This window comes from Antennarius striatus, chromosome 7, assembly GCF_040054535.1.
Source record: "Antennarius striatus isolate MH-2024 chromosome 7, ASM4005453v1, whole genome shotgun sequence".
Lineage (NCBI taxonomy): Eukaryota > Metazoa > Chordata > Actinopteri > Lophiiformes > Antennariidae > Antennarius > Antennarius striatus.
The window spans coordinates 1,241,520-1,266,125 of NC_090782.1; the positions used below are offsets into that span (position 1 = coordinate 1,241,520).

General features: G+C 42.8%; 1 protein-coding gene across 5 annotated transcripts in view; it reads left to right on the forward strand.

Moving 5' to 3' along the window:
- LOC137598470 (lysine-specific demethylase 4A-like) overlaps positions 1–24,363 on the forward strand; it is a 44,821-nt gene extending 20,458 nt beyond the window's left edge. For 3 of the 5 annotated variants that reach the window (XM_068318656.1, XM_068318658.1, XM_068318659.1), the window contains exons 14-22: positions 1,396–1,600; positions 2,267–2,343; positions 2,494–2,549; positions 3,664–3,772; positions 8,667–8,855; positions 20,081–20,251; positions 20,754–20,873; positions 21,119–21,211; positions 21,333–24,363. In XM_068318656.1, the coding sequence (XP_068174757.1) occupies positions 1,396–1,600; positions 2,267–2,343; positions 2,494–2,549; positions 3,664–3,772; positions 8,667–8,855; positions 20,081–20,251; positions 20,754–20,873; positions 21,119–21,211; positions 21,333–21,473 (1,161 nt within the window). In that variant the 3' untranslated portion in view covers positions 21,474–24,363. Of the gene's footprint in view, positions 1–1,395; positions 1,601–2,266; positions 2,344–2,493; positions 2,550–3,663; positions 3,773–8,666; positions 8,856–8,949; positions 9,101–20,080; positions 20,252–20,753; positions 20,874–21,118; positions 21,212–21,332 lie in introns of those variants that run through there. The other 2 variants (XM_068318657.1, XM_068318660.1) reach the window with 2 other exon arrangements.
- Positions 24,364–24,606: the final 243 nt, after the last annotated feature.

Genomic DNA, 24,606 nt, shown 5'->3' on the forward strand with positions numbered 1-24,606 from the left:
AGAATATAATGTGTAACAATGTTCAAAACACACTTCCAGTCACACGTTTTCGAGACATTCAGTGGTTTTCCTGGATCACAGACCTGATTTCTTACTGAAGGTATCAAAACTACGAATTAACATTTTTGATTCTTCCAAAAAGCCATCCTTTTTTCTGATTACTGCTTTGCACACTGGTGACGTTCTCTTAAACAGTCTTGAAGGAGTTCCCAGAGGTGCTGAGAAATTGTTCACCTTTCTTCCTTCGCTCTGCAGTCCGTCTCAGCCCAGACTGTCAGTTGGGTTTACGTTAGGTGTGTGTGTGGTGAAGGCCAGGTCATCTGACGCGGCACTCCCATCAGTGTCCTCCTTAGTTACACAGCCCTCACACAGCCTGGAGGTGTGCTGGAGGTCCTGTTGAAAAGTAAAGGATGGTCCAAACAATGGAAGACCGGTAGGGATGGCCCAATACTGTGGTACCGTTCTAGTTCAGGGTGTCTTCAGTTTTGAATAAATGCCCAACAGCAAAGTACACGCAGTCGTCATCCCGCTTGGAGACATGAAGAGACCATCTGTGTAAAGACACAGCATGTGGAGCCAAAGCTCTGAACTGGACTCATCTGGCCAAAGCAGAGATTTCCATAGTCTAATATTTTTTGTGTTTTGGCCGGCATGTGTCTATCAGTCAAGTTTTATTTATATAGCGTTCAATCATTGCAACAGACATTTCAAAATGCTTTAACAGAACCCTCCAAAGCAAGCATGAGCGACAGCGTTGGGGAAGAACTTCCCCATTGAGGAAGAAACTCCAGGCAGGACCCAGAGAACAGAGACTCCAGGGAAGATGTAGGGTTAATAACGATGTGATTGGAGGGGGGAGAGAGGGGGAGGAGGAGAAGAGAGGAGCTCAGTGTTGATGTTGAGTCTCCCGTTAATGGTACATTAGGTGTAGATGTGAAAGCACCACTGCCACCTACTGGAGGGGATCTGTAATTACACTTCATTCTGCTACGTCAATATAAAAGCAGTTGTTTTGCTGGGTGGGTGCGCCCCACTACTTGACAATCACTGGCCCAGGGGTTCACATATATTATCCCACCCTGCACTGTGAATATTTTGTTTAATTCCTATTATATATACAAGTGCTTCAGGGTTTTTCTCATGCTCTGTGTGTAGAAGTACCATTTTGTATTGTCAAAGTTAATAAAATGGATCACAGATGGGTGAAATACAAATAAGGTCAACTCTGTATGACACTAAGTGAAGGTGTGATGCAGTATTTTGACATGACAGACGTAATTCACTCATTGAAATCATTGAAAATCAGTTTAAGGTTAATACGGTATTCATAATAAAATAGTAACTCATTGTACTGTATTATAAGCCCAATGTCTCTGTATTTTGTTTTGCTGTTAGAGTCAGTATCCAAATACCGTGGACCCCCCTGTCATGGTTAATGATGGCCAGATGCGGACCAAACCTCTGATCCCAGAGACGTGTTTCACCACCACCACAGACGAGGATTCTGAGTGTGAGGAACAGCCTGTCACCCCTTATCTAGAGGAAGATGGAACCAGCCTCCTCATCAGCTGCTCCCAGTGCAGCGTCCGAGTTCACACAAGTCAGTTTACGTGTTTACATGTCACTTTGATCCTTCTCAAATACAAAGCTAGAAATGTTTGTCTAGAAACCGAGAGTAACATATTATGCCGAATCTTTTGCATTGAATTTCCGTTGAATTTTAACATGCATGTACATTGACATATCTGATGCTAGGGCAAAGGTCAACTCACACTCCTGGTGTAAAACCTGGTAATTGACCAGTTGGTTTGCTTTTACAAGTGGGGTTGTGTTTCTAGGGCCGATCTCAAAAACAGTTTAATATTTTAAACTTAGTTTGTATAAACATCTGTCATGCACTGGAGAGGTGCCTTTTGACATATAATTAATATTGTGTTTATTGAATTTATTTTCAAAAATTATTTTGTCTTGTATTTTTTTAATTAACAGGAATTACAACGATCAGGGACAGTTTAAATCATTTTATTATAACTGTCAGCAATGAAATAATCCAATGGTGTATTTGTATTTCATGGGTTTTTTTAAATCAAATTCTTGAGCTTGTTAATTTAAGTCATGAACTGTGAGATGAGAGCCAATGGACTGAAAGTTATAATTATACCTTGTTTGAAGCGGATAATATACTTGTGTTGCAGCACATGCTAACAGATTTTCAGAATAAGTATATTCTACCAGTGTGTTCATCCCTGGCATCTGTGTGTCCCAGGCTGTTATGGTGTGGATCCAGGCAGCGTGAGCAAGGAGTGGAAATGTGCACGCTGCAAGGCCAACGCCATGACCGAGGTGAAAAAACTCTCCAGAGAATTTTAACTCTTTGTTGGATGTCCTCCACCCTGATATACAAACAGGAAACATCAATTGTTTTAGTTGAACACTACCTCAGCCATAGAAAAATGAATTATCAATTATGTATTTGTACCAATACTCTTACAGAATTGCTGTTTGTGTTCACTTCGAGGTGGAGCTTTGCAGAAAGCCAACAATAACAAGTAAGTTCTCCTAATGTCCTTATCGGCTACATACTGTATCTGTTACCTTCCCAGCAGTTTTTGCTGGGAAGCCAAGACACTCCTTTCCCCAGGGACTTTCAACCACTCCACCCTTTAGAGCTGCTGATCCTTTTCCCCGCCACCTACACTGGGCTCCAAGCTGGTGGTCTGTTTGACATGGCCAGCAGGAGCATGTCATCTCCAAAAAAACATAACCTTAAGGCCACCAAACCAAAACCCCCCACCACATGGCTATGCCAAGAGATTTTGTCCATGAAGGTTATTAATCGGACCGGTGAGGGCAGGCAGCCCTGACAGAGTCCAACTGGAAACAAGACTGACTGACTGCTGGCAATGTGTACACAACAGCTGGACTCTCCTCCCCAGCACCATGGAGAAGACTTTCCCCAAGAGGCTGATCAGTGTGACCCCCTGTAGTTGGAACACTCTGGCTCCCCTTCTTCATAAGGATAACCACCACCCCAGTCCCACCAGGGCTACAGTGTCTCTGGAGACACTGTAGCCCTGGAGAGACTGCCCTAAAACACCCAGACCCTTGAGATTCTCAGTGCAGATCTTACCCCCTCCTGTGGCCGTGCCACTACAGCCCCAGTGATGAAGGTGCAGACTCTACCCTTCTCTGATAGGACAGTTCGCATTCTGTGTGAAGTTTGTAAGTCTCCAGAAATAGCTATGAATGCATTTGGATGTTGAATGTGTAACGCGCTATGGATGAATTGACATCACACACGATGTAGGGTGAGCTCACAGGGCAGAGAATATGGACGGTTCAATGTCCGGACTACAGGTGCCCACTTTGGTTGTGATGTGAGCAGGACGCCACGACTTGTTAACTAGAACAGCCAGACCTTCTGCCCCCCCCTGCGGTCTCTGTTGGTGATTTGGTGTTCAGAAAGAGCTCCATGGTGATTGTGTTTAGTAATAACCACATCTGGTTTGAAGAACTAAATGAACAAGTGTATTCTAAATCCTGAAATGCTGCAGTGTGTGTAAATCAGTGTGTCTTGTTGTTTCTATCCAGGATATCTCAAAGATAAATACTTACACTTTTTAGGTTGCCTATTTTTCTTTTGTGATTTTTCTCTTGTTGCAGGTGGGTACATGTTCTGTGTGCAGTGGCTGTGCTAGAGGCACGATTTGTCAACATCACTGAAAGAAGTCCTGTGGATTTAAGTGGAATCCCTTTACAGAGATTTAAACTGGTGAGTCCACAGTAGTCACATTTTTATGTGAGCCCTTGTTGGGATTAAACGATGGAGACCTGGCTGTCCGCTCTGTTTGTCTTCATTCCACCGATACCGCTGTAATTCTTGAACCATAGTAACTTTACAGAGGTGAATATTGTTGTTCTGATGACATTTTTCTTGGTCAAAAGTGAGAAGGGATAATGTTACCATCAGCTGCACCATTGTAGAGACAGGCCTCAAGTTTACACAGGTGATTCATATTTGTTACCAAAGTCAGATTCATCTTTGACCTACTTTTTTTAAGTCAAATTTCAAGATGACCGATGTTCCCAGTCATCTGATTTAGCCTTTTTACGTCAAAGGCATATCCATCTCCCAGGCACTGCAATAGTCTACATAGCACAAAGTGAAATAATTATTTCTAATGACTGAAATACAGTGTGCATATTTGAATACAGTGCGCATTCGCGCATCAACGGTCGCAACTTCACCTCATTGAGAAATTTTCGTAGGCAGTCACGTGACACCGTACGCGCATTCCATTGGCTGACGGCATCCAGAAGTGCGCTACGTTCCGTCAGTCTCGGACGTGAGACACAAAAGTGCTTTAAACAGTCTGAGAGTAGGAAAAGGTAATACAGGTAAAAGGTGGTTTAATATCAGTATGGGGGGGGTTCAGAAATGTTTAAATTACAGTAAAAAGATATAGTTCGTTGCTGTATCGCAGAATTCATTATTCGCATGTGGTTCCTGGAACGCATTAATCATGAGCAGCGAGGGCACTCTGTATATGTACTAAATTGCCATAAGTATTCGCTCACCTGCCTTGACTCTCATAGGAAACTGTTTCATCCCATTCCTAATGCAAACAGTTCAATATGATGGTGGTCCACCCTTTGCTGCTATAACAGCTTCAACTTTTCTGAGAAGATCTCCCCCTCTCTCGCCTAGTCTCCAATCACACCTTTATTAACCCTACATCTTCCCTGGAGTCTCTGTGCTCTGGGTCCTGCCCGGAGGTTCTTCCTCAAAGGTTTAGGAGTTTGTTCATGGGAAGTTGTGAGGCTCTCAGTCTGCTCTAGTTCATCTCAAAGATGTATCGGGTTGAGGTCAGGAGTCTGTGCAGTTCATCCACACCAGATGCTGTCATCCATGTCTTTATGGGCCTTGCATTGTGCACTGGTGACCAGTCTTACTAGAGGATGGGGCCAGCTCCCAGCTCCAGACTGTTCCCACAAAGTTGGGATCATGGAACTGTCCAAAATGTCTTGGTATACTGAAGCATTCAGTTTGTTCCACTGGAACTACGGGGCCTAAAATACAACCCCACATTATAACCCCTTCTCCACCAGACACTTGTCAAAATGCAGTCCGACAAGCATCGTTCTCCTGGCAACCGCCAGACCCAGACTCGTCCATCAGATTGCCAGATGGAGAAACGCTCCAGAGAACGAGTCTCCAATGCTCTGGAGTCCAGTGGCGGCGTGCTTTACACCACTGCATCCGATGCTTGGCATTGCACTTGAGGATTTATGGCTTGGATGCAGCTGCTCTGCCATGAAGACCCATTCCATGAAGCTGGTAGACAGCTGAGCTGATCTGAAGGCCACGTGAAGTTTGGAGGTCTGTAGTGATTGAAAGTTGCCGATCTCTTTCCACTATGTGCCTCAGCACTGCTGACCTCACTCCGTCAGTTTATGTGGCCCGACGTCCCATAGTGGGCTCTATGCTCACTGCCCCGCACCGTAGAGCTCGATTGGCATTTGCCATAGACCACCAGAATTGGCAACTATGCCACTGGCGCCCTGTGCTTCTCACCGACCAGAGCAGGTTCCGCCTGAGCACATGCAGAAAACGTGAAAGGCTCTGGAGAAGCTGTGGAGAGCGTCATGCTGCCTGCAACATCATTCAGCACGACCGGTTTGGTGGTGGGTCAGTGATAGTCCGGTGAGGGATATCCCTGAAGGACCCGCAGACCTCTACAGGTTAGATAATGGCACCCTGACTGCTATCAGGTATCGGGATGAAAACCTTGGACCCACTGTCAGAACCTACACTGGTGCAATGGGCCCTAGGTTCCTCCTGGTCCATGACAATGCCCCACCTCATGTGGCTGGAGTATACTGGCAGTTCCTGGAGGATGAAGGAATTGATACCACTGGTTGGCCCCCACGTTCACCTTACCAAAACCCAATAGAAGACCTCTGGGACATTATGTTTAGGTCCATCTGGCGCTACCAGGTTGCTCCTCAAGACTGTCCAAAAGCTCAGTGATCCCCTGGTCCAGATCTGGGAGGAGATCCCCCAGGACACCATCCGTAGTCTCATGAGGAGCCCCAAGTGTTTTGTGAGTCTCGGAACGTAGCGCACTTCCGGATGCTGTCAGCCAATAGAATGTGCGTACGGTGTTACGTGACTACTTACTAAAAATCTGTGATGAGGTGAAGCCAGGCATCTTGAAGCGCGAATATGCGAGGGATTATTCTCAAAAAATTAGCATATTGTGATAAAGTTCCTTATTTTCTGTAATGTACTGATAAACATTAGACTTTCCATTATTTTAGATTCATTACACACAACTGAAGTAGTTCAAACCATTTATTGTTTTGGTATTGATGATGTCGGCAAAAAAGTAAAGAAAAATCAAAAATCCCTATCTCAAAAAATTAGCAAATTTCATCTGACCAACAGAAAAAATGTTTTTTAATCCAAAAAAAGTCAACCTTCAAATAATTACGTTCAGTTATGCATTCAACACTTGGCCTCCATGCCACGCTGCACTGAAGCACTCATTTCTGCAAAAGGATTCCTGACCATCAGCCCGTGGCACTGCTGAGGTGTCATGGAGGCCCAGGATGCTTCGATAGCGGCCTTAAGCTCATCCAGTGTTGGGTCTGGTGTCTCTCAGCTTCCTCTTCACAATGTCCCACAGATTCTCTGTGGGGTTCAAGGTCAGGAGAGTTGGCAGGCCAATTGAGCACAGTAATACCATGGTCAGTAAACCACTTACCAGTGGTTTTGGCACTGTGAGCAGGTGTCAGGTCGTACTTCTTCTTTACCCAGAAGCTGGGTAAAGAAGTACGGTATGTATGGATCATATCAAGGCCGGGTGCGCTCCAGTTCATCATATTTGACACTTGTTCTTGGAAATCTGCCATTGATATAGTTACTGGTTTTTGTTCAGGGATGCTGCTTCTCCACCTTCTTAGTGTATCTCTTCAGTCAGGGGGCCAGACCTGTTAGTCTCTGGCGATTTCATGTGCTTCAGTTATGGACGGTTTGTTGTATCTCCTTTATTCACCATGTTCCCTTTATCAGCTGTGCCAACTGGCTGACTTCTCTCCTTGTCGTCTTTATCTTTCTAGATGTCATTTCCATGGAACGTGTTGTTTCTCATGCCATGTACCCAATGTTCCTTCTAATTTTTCTTGTGTCTGGATAAACACACAAGCTTCCCGAGCGCACCGAGGACCACTTTGAGCAACATCAGATGTTCACGCTGTGGCCTCATACCAGTGTCACACCTGTTCAAAACCTTGGATCATAGCAAGTTACATGGCTTATTAAAAGAATCAAATTACAGCAGCAATTTTCATTAGTTTACTTTTAATATAAGTGATTTGTCCCATTTGAAATGAGAAAGACAAAAATCTTGTTCTTCATGAGATGTGTAGTGTGTTATATGTGAGCGTCCTGCTTTGGCCATGGACCTGACCTTTGGCCCGTGAGGTCCAGTTGTGGCCTGGCTTAGGGTTCTGTTCTGGAAGCTTAGAGGGAACACTGCCTGTACTGATCTTATATCCCAGTATTTCAACGGTTGCCCTTGCTGAACTGTGAATCAGCCTACATCCTCTTTTTTTCAGTATAGAGCAGTACACCTGTGAGTTTGGATACCATCAATATAATGCAGCTTCCCAACACCAGCAGCACTTATGCAGCCAAACTTACAATCTGTGTAGCTGCATAAGTGTCTGTCTGCGTGACTCCAGTCTTCTTGGTGTTCCTTGTGATCATATAGTTTTGAAGTGATCACTTCCAAAAACTTGTCTTGAATAGAAGCCCAGAAGTTCATCTTCTTCAGTATGGCCTGTGTCAAATTATAGGAGGACTGTTTTGTGCTTTGGCCTTAGGAGATGATTGGTTTGTGGATGACACCAGTGCGTGCCATTTGTCTGCAGTCTATGCACATTGTGTCACTAGAAGCAATCAGCCTGGTTTGACTCTGTTTCTTCAGATAAATAACTTAATTGGCAATTTTCTCTAACCCAACTTCTTCAGAAGATGCTCCTGTCAAGATGGTTGGCAGTTTTGCCTCAGAATGTTGGGTTAGTGTTAGACTCATCTTAATTCAAACAGCAACAAATATTCGGAGTGTCAAAAAAAAAGGTCCAAAAAGCACCTTTTCTATTTCAGTATTCAAAATGTAGTTTGTTCTATTTTTTGTTACATACGGGGTTTCAGTGATTTAAATATTGCTGGTTTTATTTACATTTTACAAGGCAACTAAGTTAATTGTTTTTGGAAATGGAGTTGTAAATAATATATTTTTTAAGGGTAGTCATGTATTACTGCACCTCAAATGCACCTGCAATAGAAGCTTGTACTGGACTGCTACGCTAGTAAGCCGTGGTGGTAGATATATATTGTATAGTATAGAACCAAAACATTAACAGAACATCAAAATACGTGTGAACGATTTCTAATGCTCAGCATGTGGGACAAAACAAAGTATAGGATTTTCAGCAGTATTAAAGATATAAAGCATAAAACATTGTTGTAGCATTAAAGAGAAAACTAAAAAGGGCTGAGCCTGTATATAATGTAAACTAACCCTGAACCCCCACCCCACAAACACTGAAGTTTACCTCCGTTTCCTGATCTCCGGTTCCTCTGTTTTAATCTCTGATAGAAATGTTGCTATTGTAAGAAGCGGATGAAGAAGACATCTGGCTGTTGTGTGCAATGTTCTCATGGCCGCTGTCCAACTGCTTACCACCCCACCTGTGCCCAGGCTGCTGGAGTCCTCATGCAGCCGGATGAATGGCCATTTGTGGTCCATGTTACCTGCTGTCGACACAAAGGTCCGTCTCATATTGAGGTAAGGAGCCAATACTAACATGGACATTTCTTGCTTGTACAGCAGCGGAATTATGGTTTATACTGTGATTAACCAACAAATGTATTACTTTAAGGTTACAGAGCATTAGCATTTAGCATTGCAACTACTGGTAACCAAGACTCATTGCCCTACTTTGGTACCGAACATTGATGAAACGTCAGTCATGAGGAAAAGAACAAGAGCGAGACTCCTATCACCACTGTGTTGCAGGACGTTCAGTTTTTTGCAGTCACTGCATATTTGTAAAATAAACTGCACTGTTGATTACGTGTTGACATATTTTCTTCAGTCAGAGTATTGCATTGTATAACAAGTCAATAGAACGGCAAGGACATTGACTTGTCCATTTAGGAAGTACAAGTGGTTGTGAGTTCACGTCCTTTGGTGCAACTGAAAGTGAGGCAGCAGGTTTGATCAAGTATCACAAGCAAGACGCCCTCAGAAAGGGAATAGTTTGGGTTTTAATTTCCACCTTCAACAGGATGACAGCCTTCATTTTGAGCTCATAAATAATTTTACTACAAAAGCTTGATAAAAATTTGATAAGCCAGTGAGAATTCTGCAGAGGGAAAAAAACAAAACCTTTACCTTCAACAGGGAAAGTTTTTGCACTTTTTTTTTTTTTTAAAACAGGCTTGAAATACACAATCATAGGGCTTATGGACATGCAAATAGAGTAGAGTATAACTTTATTTATCCCTGAAGGAGGTTCCGTCAGGGAAATTAATTTGGGAAATGTGGAGGGTGATGGCCAGCCACGTGACTGCACATTGGGTTCGGCTTGTCCGGTAAAAGCACTGGTTAGATGGCTGTCATTACATCTTCAATGAATGCAAAAGTTTACGTTAACATTTTGGACACTATTCTGATCCCAGCAATTGAAAGGCTGTTTTTTAAAGGTCCCATTATGCTTTTTTAAATTAATCTCATTCAGCTGCCAGATACACTGCCAAGTGCACCATCCGGACTACCACCTGCATGTGGCGCATAGCGGTATTCCAGGGGTATTAAGTTTCAGTGACTTTGTTGCTACGTATTTCCCTCTTCTTTTTCTTCATGTTTTTCACTCTTGTTTTATGATATAACTTAATTTTTTTTGCGGTAATCATGGAGCTACTTTCTCAGTCAGATGAATGCGACTCGTGGCCCATTGTGTAAACACTGGATCAACCGAGACGGACCGGTAAGCATCGCGGAGGACTTGCAAACTGAAAAGAAATTAGTGGAGTGGACAATAGATGATGAGGGACAGGAAATAATTACTGCTGTGCTACCTGACAATCATCGCAGATAATGAGAGGTCACAGGCTAACAAGACCGGAGAGCTAAGCTAACGCAGGTTGTCGTGCTTTGGTGAAACTTGGATATGATTCCTGATAACTCTGTTTGAGGGCTATAAGTACTAACAGGGATGTAACCGGGGAGATAAGATTAAACTTGTTTTATTAAGAATTTATAAACGAAACATTAATTTCCATCCATCGCGGGGGCAACAGTCTCAGCAGGGATGCCCATACTTTCATCTCCCCCGACACCTCCTCCAGCTCCTCCGGGGGGAGCCAAGGCATTCCCAGGCCAGCCGAGAGACACAGTCCCTCCAGTGTGTCCTAGGTCTTCCCCGAGGTCTCCTCCAGGTAGGACATGCACCTCCCAGGGAGGCTTCCAGGAGGCATCCTGAACAGATGTCCGAGCCACCTCAGCTGGCTCCGCTCGAGGCGGAGGAGCAGCGGCTCTACTCCGAGCTCCTCCCTGGTGACTGAGCTCCTCACCCTATCTCTAAGGGTGCGCCCCCCCACTCTACGGAGAAAAACTCATTTCAGCTGCTTGTATCCGGGATCTTGTCCTTTAGGTCATGACCCAAAGCTCATGACCATAGATGAGAGTAGGAACGTAGATTGACTGGTAAATCCAGAGCTTCGTCTAACAACTCAGCTCCTTCTTCACCACCACAGACCTACAACGACCACATCACTGCAGAAGCTGCACCGATCCGTCTGTCAATCTCACGTTCCATCCTTCCCTCACTCCTGAACAAGACCCCAAGATACTTAAACTCCTCCACTTGGGGCAAAGACTCTCCACCGACCTGAAGAGGGCACACCACCCTTTTCTGGTCGAGAACCATGACCTGGGATTTCGAGGTGCTGATCCCAAGTCAGTTTAGAAGCAATTCTAATTTACAACAACAATCAGGTCAAGAGGCAGCATTAAAAAATTGGCACAAAAAACATACAGAGCACACAATTCAAGATGTACAGTAGTAATATGCTACATGTAACCGTAGCTAAAGCAGGTGCACTGATCCTGTACCTTTACATGTAGTGAATTCTTAAAGGAACTGATTGGAATAAACAGAGCTCACGTAAATGCTGCAACTGATTCCAGTCACTTGCAGTAGAAAACTGGAAAGAGGGACGGTCAAAGGAAGTATGGGCATTGGGGATGACCAGGTTTAATTAAACTACTCGTATGTGAAGTACAGATAGAACGGTTAAACTGAAGAAGTGAGCAAAGATCTAGTTGTGTTTTGCCAATGAGAGTTTTGCAAATGAGCAGACACCAGTGGATCTGCCCACGGGAGTGAAGGGCCATTAGACTAGATAGATAGATAGATAGATAGATACTTTATTAATCCCGGAGGAAATTGCATATATCCACTGCTCAGGCATTAAATAACAAATAATACTGGATAAACACCAGGAGAAAAGGAAACATTGACATCACAGGACATACCACAAGACATACATTACACTAACAGACAGGCACATGCAGCACTAACAGGACTTATATACTAAACTATAACTAAAATATAAACAGTATAAAATTTAAAAATATTACAGTATTAAAATATAAACAGTATAAAATAAAATCTAAACAGTATAAAATTGAATTAAAATATAAAACAGTATAAAAAATAAATAAATTATATATATATATACAACAGTATAAAATTAAATTTAAATTAAATTAAATTAAATCCATATTCAACCCCGTGCTGACCTCGCCACCTCCCCCCCGCTCCTCCTGAGAGAGTCATTGTACCCCCTGATGGCACGGGGCACGAAGGAGGACCTCAGCCTCTCTGTGGAGGCGCTGTGTGACAGCAGTCTGCCGCTGAAGGTGCTTCTCTGCTGGGAGAAGGTGGTGTGTAGGGGGTGCCTGGTGTTGTTCATGATGGCCTTAATTTTAGACATGGTCCTGCTTTCCAGAAGCGTCTCCACAGAGTCCAGGCTCAGCCCGACCACTGAGCCTGCTCTGCGGATGAGTCTGTTCAGACGGTCCATATCTCTTTTCTAGTGAGTGCAGGTTAGAGTAGTGTGTGTGAAATGGAGCTCTGGTGACAAAACGGATGGAAAAGTGGTAGATAACATCAAGTTTGTGAAGAAGCATTTTAGAGATCTGTAAATAGTGTCTGCATAATCTACATTTGGAATAACTGTCATTTTTACCAGGAGGTGTTTGGCAGAATGAGATTTATTGCAATACAGAAAAACTTTGTGGTTTAACTTAAGTACAGTTTTGTGTGTTTCAGATGTGAGTGAGCTGTCTAAACAGACGCCTGGGTATTAATATGAATAAACAGAGCCAATGAGAGAAGTGACTGATGAAGGGCAGTGGTTTGGGGGTAGGGTTGTATTGAAGAGAATGCATGTTATATTATTGTATTAGTAGTAAATCCAGATTGGAGAGGGTGTGCTCAATGCTATCAAAACTGATTTCGAGTGAGGACAATGCAGTGATTAGACAGGGATTAGACATGTAGACAATTGTGTTGTCTACATTCAGGTGGATACCAGCATTTCCTGCAGTATGAATAATATTGACATAAATACTGAATAATGTTGGGCCCAAGATTGATCCTTGTGCTACTCCTTTAGATAGGGGTAGAGGGGAGGACAGATGACCCCCTTCCCTCACAGATTGAGAGCGACCAAAGCAGTAGTTTCTGAAACAAGACAGGCAGACCTATAGTCTAGACTCCACAGAGTTAAAAGCCTTTGCTAAATCAACAAAAACAGCAACACAACATTCTTTCTTGTCTATGGCAGAGATGATGTCATTAAGGACTTTCAGTGTAGCAGAGATACAACTGTGTCCTGCTCTAAAGCCAGATTATACTGGAGTTACAGGAGTTGTTTGTTGATCTCTCTCCAACATGTTAGACAGAGAGGGCAAAACTGAGATGGACCTGTAGCATTTCAGTTAGAAAGTTGGCACTTGAAATGACTTCAGTTTTGAGCCATGTCTGCTTTCTATCTACAGAATGGAAAAAACCAACTGAGTGAACGTGCTCAGTGAACTGGTGATTCCATCAGTTTTTCCAGGGGTTCTAATAGATTTCCTGGTTAATCAGAATTGGTATGTAAACAATCCTTCCCGTCATGCTCTTCACATTTTGACGTTTTGAGACCAAGACGACACATAACAATTGATCAACAGTCCCTCACCATTGTAAGGCTCCAAGTAGGATCTTCTTTGACAGGAATGGCTACTATCTGGCCTATCTGCCACTCTCTCTCTCTCTCTCTCTCTCTCTCTCTCTCTCTCTCTCTCTCTCTCTCTCTCTCTCTCTCTCTCTCTCTCTCTCTCTCTCTCTCTCTCTCTCTCTCTCTCTCTCTCTCTCTCTCTCTCTCTCTCTCTCTCTCTCTCTCTCTCTCTCTCTCTCTCTCGAAATGTCTGCTGCCATGATTAAGCACTTAATAAATAAAAGTTAATTGATTGAAAACTACCACTAAACCTCAGTGCTCCAAGGGCCTTCCTTCAGGAGTTGGATGCCATGCGTCAGGACAATAAGTTGACTAGTAAACAGCGTAAGACATTGTCAGGCTTTAACTGATGCTGAAGGGTACATGACAAGTTATCAAAACAGACTTTTTGTTGTGGTATACCCACCACTTTTGTGGGTCTTTGTTTCAGTAAATTGTTTGAGAAATAAAATCACCATTGCATTCTTCTACTTAACTCACTGGCTGCCAGTGCCATCTACAGACATTTATGTTTTTCAATGGGGAGGGCTGAGACTCAGTCTGGCGGAGCTTGTCAGTGAAAATCAGGAATTTAGCTGACAATGGGAGGTGTCTGCTCACCTTCTGAGCACTGCCCAGGAGCCCTTGAGCAAGTCCCTGTTCCTGTTCTAAGCTGCTCATTGAGGCGCACCACGAAGGAGCTGCCGGCCACTCTAACTCCCCTTTGTGTGTGTGTGTGTGTGTGTGTGTGTGTGTGTGTGTGTGCGTGCGTGCATGTGTGTGTGTGTGTGTGTGTGTGTGTGTGTGTGTGTGTGTGTGTGTGTGTGTGTGTGTGTGTGTGTGTGCAATCAAAATATTAAGACCAGTTGAAAAAAGTGAGACAATTCACATTTTGCACTGTCTGATCTTACGAAGGTTCTAAGTAGTGTCTCAACATCCAACAGACATGGGAGTGAGGAAAAAGAAATTGGAGAAAAAATTTATTGCAAACAACCATTAAACAAATACACAGTGGACCAACATTCCACGAGCCACAGTCGACAGCCTGATCCACTCTATGTGAGGGAGATGTGATGCACTGCATCAGGCAGGTGGTGGTCACCGCAGGGACTGACTGGTGTTCTGAGTCACCAGAACCCCCCAATTAAACAAAGCTACGTTTCAGAGTGACCTTTTATTGTGGCCAGTCTGAGTCACAACTGTGTAATAAGCATTTTGTTTTATCAGCATCTTGGTGCCACACCTATGAGGTGGGATGGATTATCTCTGCAAAAGCAGTTCACACAGATTTAGACAGATTTGTAAATGGTGAGGGAAATGGTAATTTTGTGTATGTAGAACATGTTTGAAGTTTTTGAGTTTCATAAAAACAAATGATCCATATATTTTGTTCAGTATATGTATATAGACACACACGCACACACACACACGTGTGGCTTTAGAAATTGCGTCTAATGGATGATATACAACATCTGGAAAGGAGAGGAATGAAGGTTAGCCGCAGTAAGACAGAGTACATGTGTGTGAATGAGAGGGACCCAAGTGGAAGAGTGAGGTTACAGGGAGAAGAGATCAAGAAGGTGGAGGATTTGAAGTACTTAGGCTCAACAATCCAGAGCAATGGAGAGTGTGGAAAAGAGGTGAAGAAGCGGGTCCAGGCAGGATGGAACGGGTGGAGGAAAGTGTCAGGTGTGATGTGTGATAGAAGAGTTTCAGCTAAAATGAAAGGAAAGGTGTACAAAACTGTGGTGAGACCAGCGATGTTGTTTGGTCTAGAGACAGTGTCACTGAGGAAAAGACAGGAGACAGAGCTGGAGGTAGCAGAGATGAAGATGCTGAGGTTCTCTCTGGGAGTGACCAGGATGGATAGGATCAGGAATGAGTACATCAGAGGGACAGCACATGTTAGAGGTTCTGGAGATAAAGTCAGAGAGGCCAGACTGAGATGGTTTGGACATGTCCAGAGGAGAGATAGTGAATATATTGGTAGAAGGATGCTGAGTTCTGAACTGCCAGGCAGTAGGCCTAGAGGAAGACCAAAGAGGAGGTTTATGGATGTAGTGAAAGAGGACATGAAGGTAGTTGGTGTGAGAGAAGAGGATGAGAAGACAGGGTTAGATGGAGGACACTGATTGGCTGTGGAGAACCCTGAAGGGAAAAGCCCAGAGGAGAAGAAGAAGAGGATGCTGCACGACATTTGACTAATATGCTCATCTCTGCAAACTCGGAGATGAAAAACGTTGCTACCTGTAGGCCACTAGCAGCGTTAAACAGTTGCCAACGACACACACCTGTTACATGTTCTAATTTTGCTCACATGAAAGATGGGTCGGTTCAAAGTTGTTAAATACCTGGAAAATAAAACTGAAGTGCTGATTTCTCTTCCTTGTTTTCTTGTTTTGATGGGAAAAATTAAAGAAATTAGTGTCATTGTGGGGAGGGGAGTGCACCTGGTAGTGTCCTCACAGATTACACAGTGACACTCCAGTGGATGTCTTTGTGGGTAGCCCAAATTCACAAATGACAATTTACATCTGATGACTTTTCAGTCAGTACAGTGTAGCAACTTCTACTGTTGTACTGGGTAAAAAAACACTCCATAAATCCCCTAAACAGGGGGAGCGGGGGGTGCAGGTGAAGGATCTTTCTCCCACGTCCAATAAATGTTACAAGTATGCAGCACAATAATCATGGACTTACATCAACAATGTTCAAAGTCCACAGTAGCTGAACTGAGTCCAGGAGTATAGTATGAAGAAGGAAACACAAGCACAGTCCAGGATCCAAATGATAACCCAGGTCTGTATCCAAAGCACATGGTTACATGTCCAGTGGATCACGGGTCACCAGAACTATCACGCGTATGACATCAGAGACTGTAAGCAGACAAACTCCCCAGAGAATATTATTGACACAAAAAGTATGAAATGATGGAGGGAGAATGAAGTGTAGAATAGGGGCTCAATGTGTCTTGCAGGTCCCAGCAGTCTCAACTGAGAGGCTGTTCCGGAGGGGAGGGAACTGACAGCTTAAAGCTCTGTCCCAGAGTTCTTCGGAAGCTATTAGGTATTTATTTTGAATGTAGAGCATTGTAATTAAATAATAAGGCACCAAAGTGTCCACCGAATATGAACAAGTTTGACCTTTTAGTGCTTTGTAGGGTAGGAGGAGAACCTTTAAAGCTACTGTGGATTTCGCTGAAGGCCAATGTAGAACAGTTAAAACTGGAGTACAGAGGAAGGTAAAGGAAGTAGAAGTTCCAGACTGCACCTAAGTGCGCTCCTTTAATGTGAGAGAAGGAACTCCCTCAGCACTCGGGGCCTATTGTAGCGTGACTGTTAGTGGATTGTTCCTGACTATATGTTTTATGAAACGGGGAAGTTTTTAATCTGGCCTTCAATAATCTAATGGTGTCTGCCTGCCGTACTGTAAGAGTAAGACAGTTCCATAGTAACGGAGCTCTATAACAAGTAATAATCTGGGGTTTATGTAGACTGTTCTCAGCTGCCGGAGGTAATGTGTCTTACACCTTTGAGTCAGAAGTGTTGTTAGTCTTGGATTTCAGGCATGAAGCCTATATCAATGGTCCCTGTCAGGACATTCAAGTGTTACCCCAACAATAAACCCTGGGTAACCAACGAGGTGGAGGCTGTCTGAAACAGGAAGAAGCGGGCGTCAGGATTGGGAATGGGAAGGAGAAGAGGAAGGCCCAGCAGGCAGTGAGACTGCCCGAGGGAGGATAAGAGACCTACAGGAGGACACTGGAGAACCAGCTGGGTCGCAACCTGGTGCGTGAGGTCTGGGGTGGCATGAGGGCCATCACCGGCTACAGCGAGGGGCGCAGTACAGTGGAGGGGAACGTGGAGCGAGCTGATGAACTTATCAGCTTTTTTAATCAGTCTAGGTCCCCTGCCACTCCATGCTCCTGTCCCCAGAGGTCCTCCGGCCCTGCTGACCACCACCTACATGTCCCCTCATGTAGGAGGGCATCCTGCATTGTTCCTGGGCCAGGCGGAGACGCCCCACAGAGATCAATGACTACTGACTATTTGCTCTCACCTCACACATAATGAAGGCCCTAGATTAGGGGACACGTTCTGTCCAGTTTCAACAGCTTTGGCCTTGGGCAGCAGCTCCTCTTGCTAATCCAGAATCCAAGTACAGTGGTACCTCTACTTACAAAATTAATCGGTTCTGGAAGAAATTTCGTACGTAGAAAATTTCATAAGTAAAGACGGCGTTTTCCATGCAAATGCCCTAATCCATTCCAAGCCCCCAAAAATTGAGACATAAATGTTTTATAAAGCATAAAAATGTATCAAACATGTAACAAATACATGTTAGGATTAGATTATTACACAATAAATGAGAGTTGTGCATAACGTAAAAAACAAAGAATAATAATGATGGTCATTTACCTTTTAACTGCTGTCCTCATTGTTTTTTGCCCTCTTTGGTTCATGCCCTCTTGCCCCCCCATGAACAACAGAGTGAATTCCAGTCCTCCTTCTGAACTTCTCCAACCACCCACGCGACGCCTTAAACTCCTTAAACTTCCTTTTGTTTTAATAACGTGGTGATTGTAGATGCATTACGGACATATTCTTTGGTGAGATCAACCAAACGCATCCCTTTTTCAGGCTTTTCTATCATCTCTTGATTTGTTTGTACGGACAAAAAAACTCTTTTCTTCGTCTTTTCCTCTTTTCTCCGTCACTTTCTTGGGGTCCATAGTGAATACTCTAAAAGTTAATATATTTACCTAAAACTATGAGAACATGTCACCGGTCGAGGGCCAAATGACGAGGACGCTGCATAGACACGTATACAGCATCCTTAGCCAATAAGGGACCTCCTCATTGGCTAAGAGGAGGTCCCTCTTAGCCAATGGGATGCCAGGATGCTAGGTAATAGCCAATGGCAGAGCAGCTTTGAGAATGTTGCGTTCAGGAACCTGTGGGAGCTGCGAGTATCAGCCCATACTGTATTTTTACCTTTCGTAAGTCGAAATTTCTTTTGTAACAAGAGGCAATATTTTCCTTTTGAGGCGTTTCGTGAGGTAGAAAATTTCGTAAGTAGAGACATTCGTAAGTAGAGGTACCACTGTACTGTTTTAGGCTCACCAATGAACAGCTACTTGTCTGCATGAGAATGGAACTGAGCCCATTACAACCACGATTTAAATGACTGGCAGGTCATTCTCACGCCCCTTTCCCTCATGAAGAAAGCTCTGTTTGCATTCTTCCCCTGAAAGAGCCACTTTTTATTTATGCTTTCTGAAGATTAATGTTTTTTAATGTTAATGTTTTTGCATCCCGCTTCAAAGCGGTGATGTAATTGTCAGCGTTTGTGTGTTTGTCCGTCCGTCCGTTAGTCAGTCCACCATACTGTATATCTTGGCAACCCTTGCAGATAGAAAGATGAAGCAAAAAGCACATTACTCAGGCAGCAAAGGGGATGAAGGTGAGAGGATGACTTTGACAAACTAAGCCAGGGTCAAATCTTAACTTTTGTACGCTCAGGAAGATTGAAACACGAGGGAGTGGCCAGTGTAAGTAAAACCGTAGATCAAAGCTAGTGTTTTGATCTATGACAGTAGGTCAGAGCACTAGCTGTGATCTTTGACCTATGCAAGTAGGTCAGGGTAAAATTTTGAATTCAGGGCTGTCGTAGGATGTTGCAGTCTCCGACTGCATTGGTTCTTGTTTGACTTGAAGTGTAGGCCTTCAGTTCTTAAGGCTGGGACGTCTTTAATTTACAAGAAAAAAAAGTTATTCAGCTCTGTTCCCACGTTATCTTGAAGTCTGAGGTTTGTGTTCTTCAGTCCTACATAAAGGCTTTAAATGTATTTGCCTGCGTCTACTTTTATTTACGGTTAAAGAGCTACTCGCTGAGCACTCAGTTAAAAAATATCCCGCATTGAAAATTGATACTAAATGATAATGTGGATATAGTGGCCGGCTATAAGACACAAACTGGACTTGGGTTCGGACCTTTTACTAAAAGGAAGTTTTAATAACTGGACCTGAGTGAATTTTAATGAACACCTCGAGCAACAGGTCCTGGAGCTCATGCGTCCCCAGGTGCAGTGTGCGATGGACCCTGTCCAGTTCACCTACTGGCCTCAGGATGCGCTGTGGCGATACTTTGAGGGCTTTTTTGGTGTTTTCTTTGTGTATTTATGTTATGTATGTATGCTAAATGTATTTAACTGTGTAACTATGTACTGAAATTTAAGCCTCAACAGAGGCTTTTGGATCTCCGCTGCTAAAGTAAGCACATAGTTAACAATGGGTATATCATGTGTTCCAGCCCCCCTTTCACATTTACCATGAATAGGGCTCTATCATCTGTCTACCTATTTCCCGTATGTATTTTCTAGTTTCTATATTATTTATGCAGCAAATATACCAGTCCATGTGCCCATCGAAGTGATGGTTTAAAGGTTGGGTGTGGTCAGGCTACAGTGGTGTAGATATTTTCCTACCACCATAATTTCAGCATGGTGAAAAATGCTGAAGTCGTGGAAAGTCAAGGCAAAAGAAAAGCCCTCCAAAAGAATTGTTTTAATTATATTTGTATTTAGCTTTTATCAAACTTGCATTGTATAACTGCAAAAAATAGTTGTTGGGATAGTGCTGAAAAGTTAGAATTTTATATATTATGTAATGTCTTGATAAAAAAAAAAGTTTTTACTTCAATTCCATCAGTAATAATGTCATGTGTTTCCTTCGACAGCGCAACAAAGCAGAAATGCATGAGCTGACTGTGGGACAGAAAGTGATTTGCAAGCACAAGAATGGCCGCTATTACCAGTGTGACGTGGTGCAACTGTCCAAGGAAACGTTCTATGAGGTCAACTTTGATGACGGCTCCTTCAGTGACAATCTCTTCCCCGAAGACATCGTGGTAAGACTCCGTAGCCTCAATCTTAATCTTCTGTTTTAATCTGCACTGTTAAAAATCTGTTTTTAGATGCTATATGATCGTCCAAGATGAAGTAAATAGTAGCCTCTCCAGCAGCCGCCTCAGCTCGAAGCATTGTGGGTGAGGTGACCCCCACCCACCCCAACCACAACCTCTTCCTGAAGGGTCTGAAGGCCGGGACCAGCCGGCTGAGCAAAGCCTCTTCCATGACGCTGTCAGGAAGCTGAAGTGGTTTTCGTTCTCTGTGTAGATTAGTGTTGTTGTCACTTTGTTTTTTCTCTCCGACTGTTTTCATGTTATTCTATGTTCATAGAGTTCGGTGTGTGTACGTGTACACACCAAACTGTGTACGCATGGAGCAGAACCCACAATAAAGATGACTTTGAACTTTGAACTTTAGCAATAAGAGTAGATGATGTTTGTGATTGTGAATGTGTGTCAGTGGTGCTTTGTTTCCACTAAGGTTTTTTTTTTTTCCTGTTAGAACCGAGACTGCACCCAGCTTGGCCCCCCACCTCAGGGGGAAGTGGTCCAGGTGCGTTGGACAGATGGGCTGGTGTACGGAGCAAAGTTTGTGGCAGCTCATGCCATCCACATGTACCTGGTGAGACCTCATGTTGGTTTGTCTGGTGTGTGTCACACGACGTGTGCAGGCCTGTGCACCCTTAAAGTCTCTCAAAGTCTTCTCTTAATTATTGTTATCTATGAGCTTACTCAACTTATATTTCTCCTTTACAACTACTGTACATCTCAATTGTTAAATTTTATGCCCATTTACTCATTTTCAGATGAGTCTAGGGTGTGTTTTGAACTATTTGTACTGTTTTTCACTCTGTTTCTGGAATGCAGGTGGAGTTTGAGGACGGATCACAGCTAACAGCCAAAAGAGATGATGTCTACAGTCTGGATGAGGAACTCCCCAAGAGAGTAAAATCTAGACTGGCAAGTGAAACCCAAACTACACACGTGTCCAGAGGATCTTCTTTGAACAATGAATGTAGAATGACGTTATATACGTGTAGCTGCTGTCACTCATGTTTGAGTCTTGTGTTTGTCTCCACAGTCTAAAGCATCAGATATGAGATTTGATGGAATATTTGAAGAGAAGGAGATCATCCAGGAGTCAAAGAGACAGAGAGTGATCAACTCGCGTTACCGAGGGGACTACATAGAGCCTGTGATTTACAGAGCCATCATGGAGTAACCTCACCCAGTGCCAGCTCTCCAAACCCCACCAGCACTGACAGACTGAGGTGCAGTCCACGGCACCTTAACTTAGCAGCTAACCACTGAGCTCCACAATCTGTCTTCAGGACCTACTTTAGACTGTAGTTGGACCTTTTTTTTGTTGGTTACTGCTCATTCATCTAGATTTGTTAAGGTCAGTTCGTTTTATTTGAAAAGACTGTTTCCATATTTTGATGTTTTTTCACAGGACTTCACACCCAACGTTGGCAGCGACCCCTGGCAGTACGAAACAGGAAGAAAGCAATATATCAATGGCATTTGTTGTAGCATTCTTATAGTATTGCACCTTATAAAAATACAAGTCCATCTTACACCACAGGTGACGTTAAATTAACTGTTTTTATTGAACATGTCATGTTTAAGTGTTTGTGTTTAAAGAAAATGTTGCTGTATGTGCCTCCAATACAGAGCCTGGAAAAATCAAAAGAAAAAATACCGGCTTCATTTTTACAACATGTATTGAATTTTCATATTATTTATTTCTATCTTTAAATGACTGATTTTTGTTTTTTCTCTACACCGACTAAGATTTAAGTTAATACTTTTTGAGGATCCATCCTGTAAAGTTTAGAGTGTTATTTTCTTAATTATCTCCTGGTGTCGTCTACTATGGTTACTGTCACATTTGGTATCAGTTAATCTGCCAGGAAATATTCTAAATCAACTGCCAAAAGGTTTTATCTTTAATACAAGAAATTAGAACAAAAAATATTAATCACAATTTCCCTGCATCAAATGGATTTATTTTGTATTGTCTGTGTTGAGGAGGCAAAAGTAAGGTTGTAGATGTTCTGTTATAGTTCATGCAGAAACAGCTGTTTTTAATAAAATTAATATGTGAACGTTACAGAAAACTAAAATAAAAAGGCATTAAAATTAGACACAACATTGATGATGATGATGATGTAGGACTTTAAGAATGTATTTTATAGCATACATTATTTCAGCATATTTAAATTGTTTGTCCTCAATTATTTGTCACATTCCAAGTAAAATCTGAAGTGTGGTCAGCAGAACACAGACCAGAAAGCCAAACAACTGAAGGTAGCTGCTACATGTCCGACCGTTCCCCACCCCTTGACAGAGTTTTTATGTATATTGGATATGTACTTTGTGTTCACACAAACATACACTTCTGGAAAAAGATGAAATTGGCAATGGTGTTTTTAAAAAATGTTTGAAACAAAAAAAAAGTCTTCCGTCTGTGTCTACCCCAAAAAAAGTTTCCCCCTTGCACCCTCTCTAACCTCGGAGGAAGAATCATGTTTTAAACTATCACTTTTTTCAGTAGTCCTGTGGAGAAACTAACAGGCCATTTTGTAAGATTTATTTGTACTAATGAATCATGGCCATTTTTAAAAATTAAGACATGAAGAATATGTGTAACATTAGACACACCTAAATAAACTTTTACAGTACAAAGGGGCCATAATGGATTATCCTCCTCCTCCTTCATAGTTAATCTCTCCGGTGTCTTTAGGGCCTGTGGATTTTCATAACATAGTTTCTAATATTTGCTTATTTTAAATTTTTAGGAATTTGAATGAATTTAGTCAGTTTTATATTGGAAAAGTGTGTCTTGTCTACCAACAGCTCTCAATGCCCCTTCATTGTACTGGTTTAACGGTGTGCAGCGGTAAGTACAAACAAAATAATTGTATTCTTTTTTTAATGAATGTTTGAAAATTCTATTTAAAGTTGACAGATTCTATTTTAATAAGGAAGTATCTGATCAAAAGGAAGCACAGCAAAATGTCCAATGTGTGCTGTGGACACATTTCTCTGCACCAAATATGTCCAGTATGTAGTCGGAGATGGGAATCAGTGCCTGGGGGGTTTAACAATCAGTTTTTGTAGTTTTTTTCCAAAATGAAAATTACAGAATGACAAGAATCGTTTTGTTTTTTTAGTACGGTATTTGTTAATGACTTCAGAAACTGTTCTCAGTACTGTTTTCTACATGGAAATAATCTTATTTTACTATCTTAAAGGTGTATGCTGTTTACCTTTTCTCTTGGCTTGAGTTGATAGTTTTTACGAGTACTGCTACCGCTAGTTGCTATTGTTTTAAATCTGTTTAGAATGTGAGGTGTACATTTATAGCACACCCCGTGAATTGTGGCCCCCTTCTCTTTTTGACCTTGCATTGACCATCAACCAGCCCTTGTCACTGGATAATTTGCACTCAAATATCTCTTGTGGCAAAAAAGCCTAAAACGGAGGCAGGTGAGTTTGCGAGTTTACGTTTTTAATTTTAAGATCATAATCGTAGCGTTGTACAGAGGGTGAATTTTATTCATGTTTTGTAGAACGCGTACTACATGGGAGCGATACTGTGGTGCGGTGGGGAGCGCTGTTGCCTCACATCTGGAAGGTTCCAGGTTGGAATCCTTTCTGTGTGGAGTTTGTCTGTGGTCCCCGTGTTCAAACACAACACGCTATTTAGGTGAAACAATCCCTTCGGAATGGTCTGTAGGTGTGAGTGGTTGTTCGTCTTTCATGAGGCTCCACGGTGCTTTGGTGATGTGTCTGGAGCGTAGCACTACCTGTCACCCCTAGTCAGCTGGGATAGGCTCCAGTGACCCCCCATGGCCCACAAAACAGAAGAAGCTGCTATCGATGAGACGATTACAGTGATCTTGTTGAAAATGGGTGCTTTGGTGTTCCACATGTATTTTCACCAGAACCCGTAGAGTGTTAACCTTATTTTACTTATTTTTTTAATGCCGCTTGTTGATGGAGATGTGCGCGCTTTTCTTGTCTGATGACAGAAAGCAACTTTGTTTATCTTTCAACCTGTAAAATGCAATTGTTTGCCTCAGTAAAGAAATTTGCCTCAGTTTAAATTGTCTGTATTCATTTTGGGGCACAACCGTCATTAAACTGGGAACAAGACAGTTACAGTGAGATTCAGCACCTCTGGGACAGAGCCCTGCAAAATGACCTCCAGCAAGCCAGTCAAAAACAAGGAGGAGTAAAGCACGACGTCCACAGGTGGGGGTTGTGCTAACAGCCCGACACCCTGCATTTCCCAGAAAACATTTCCCAGAAAACACCAAGATTGGCACAGTTGCCACTGGCGCCCTGAG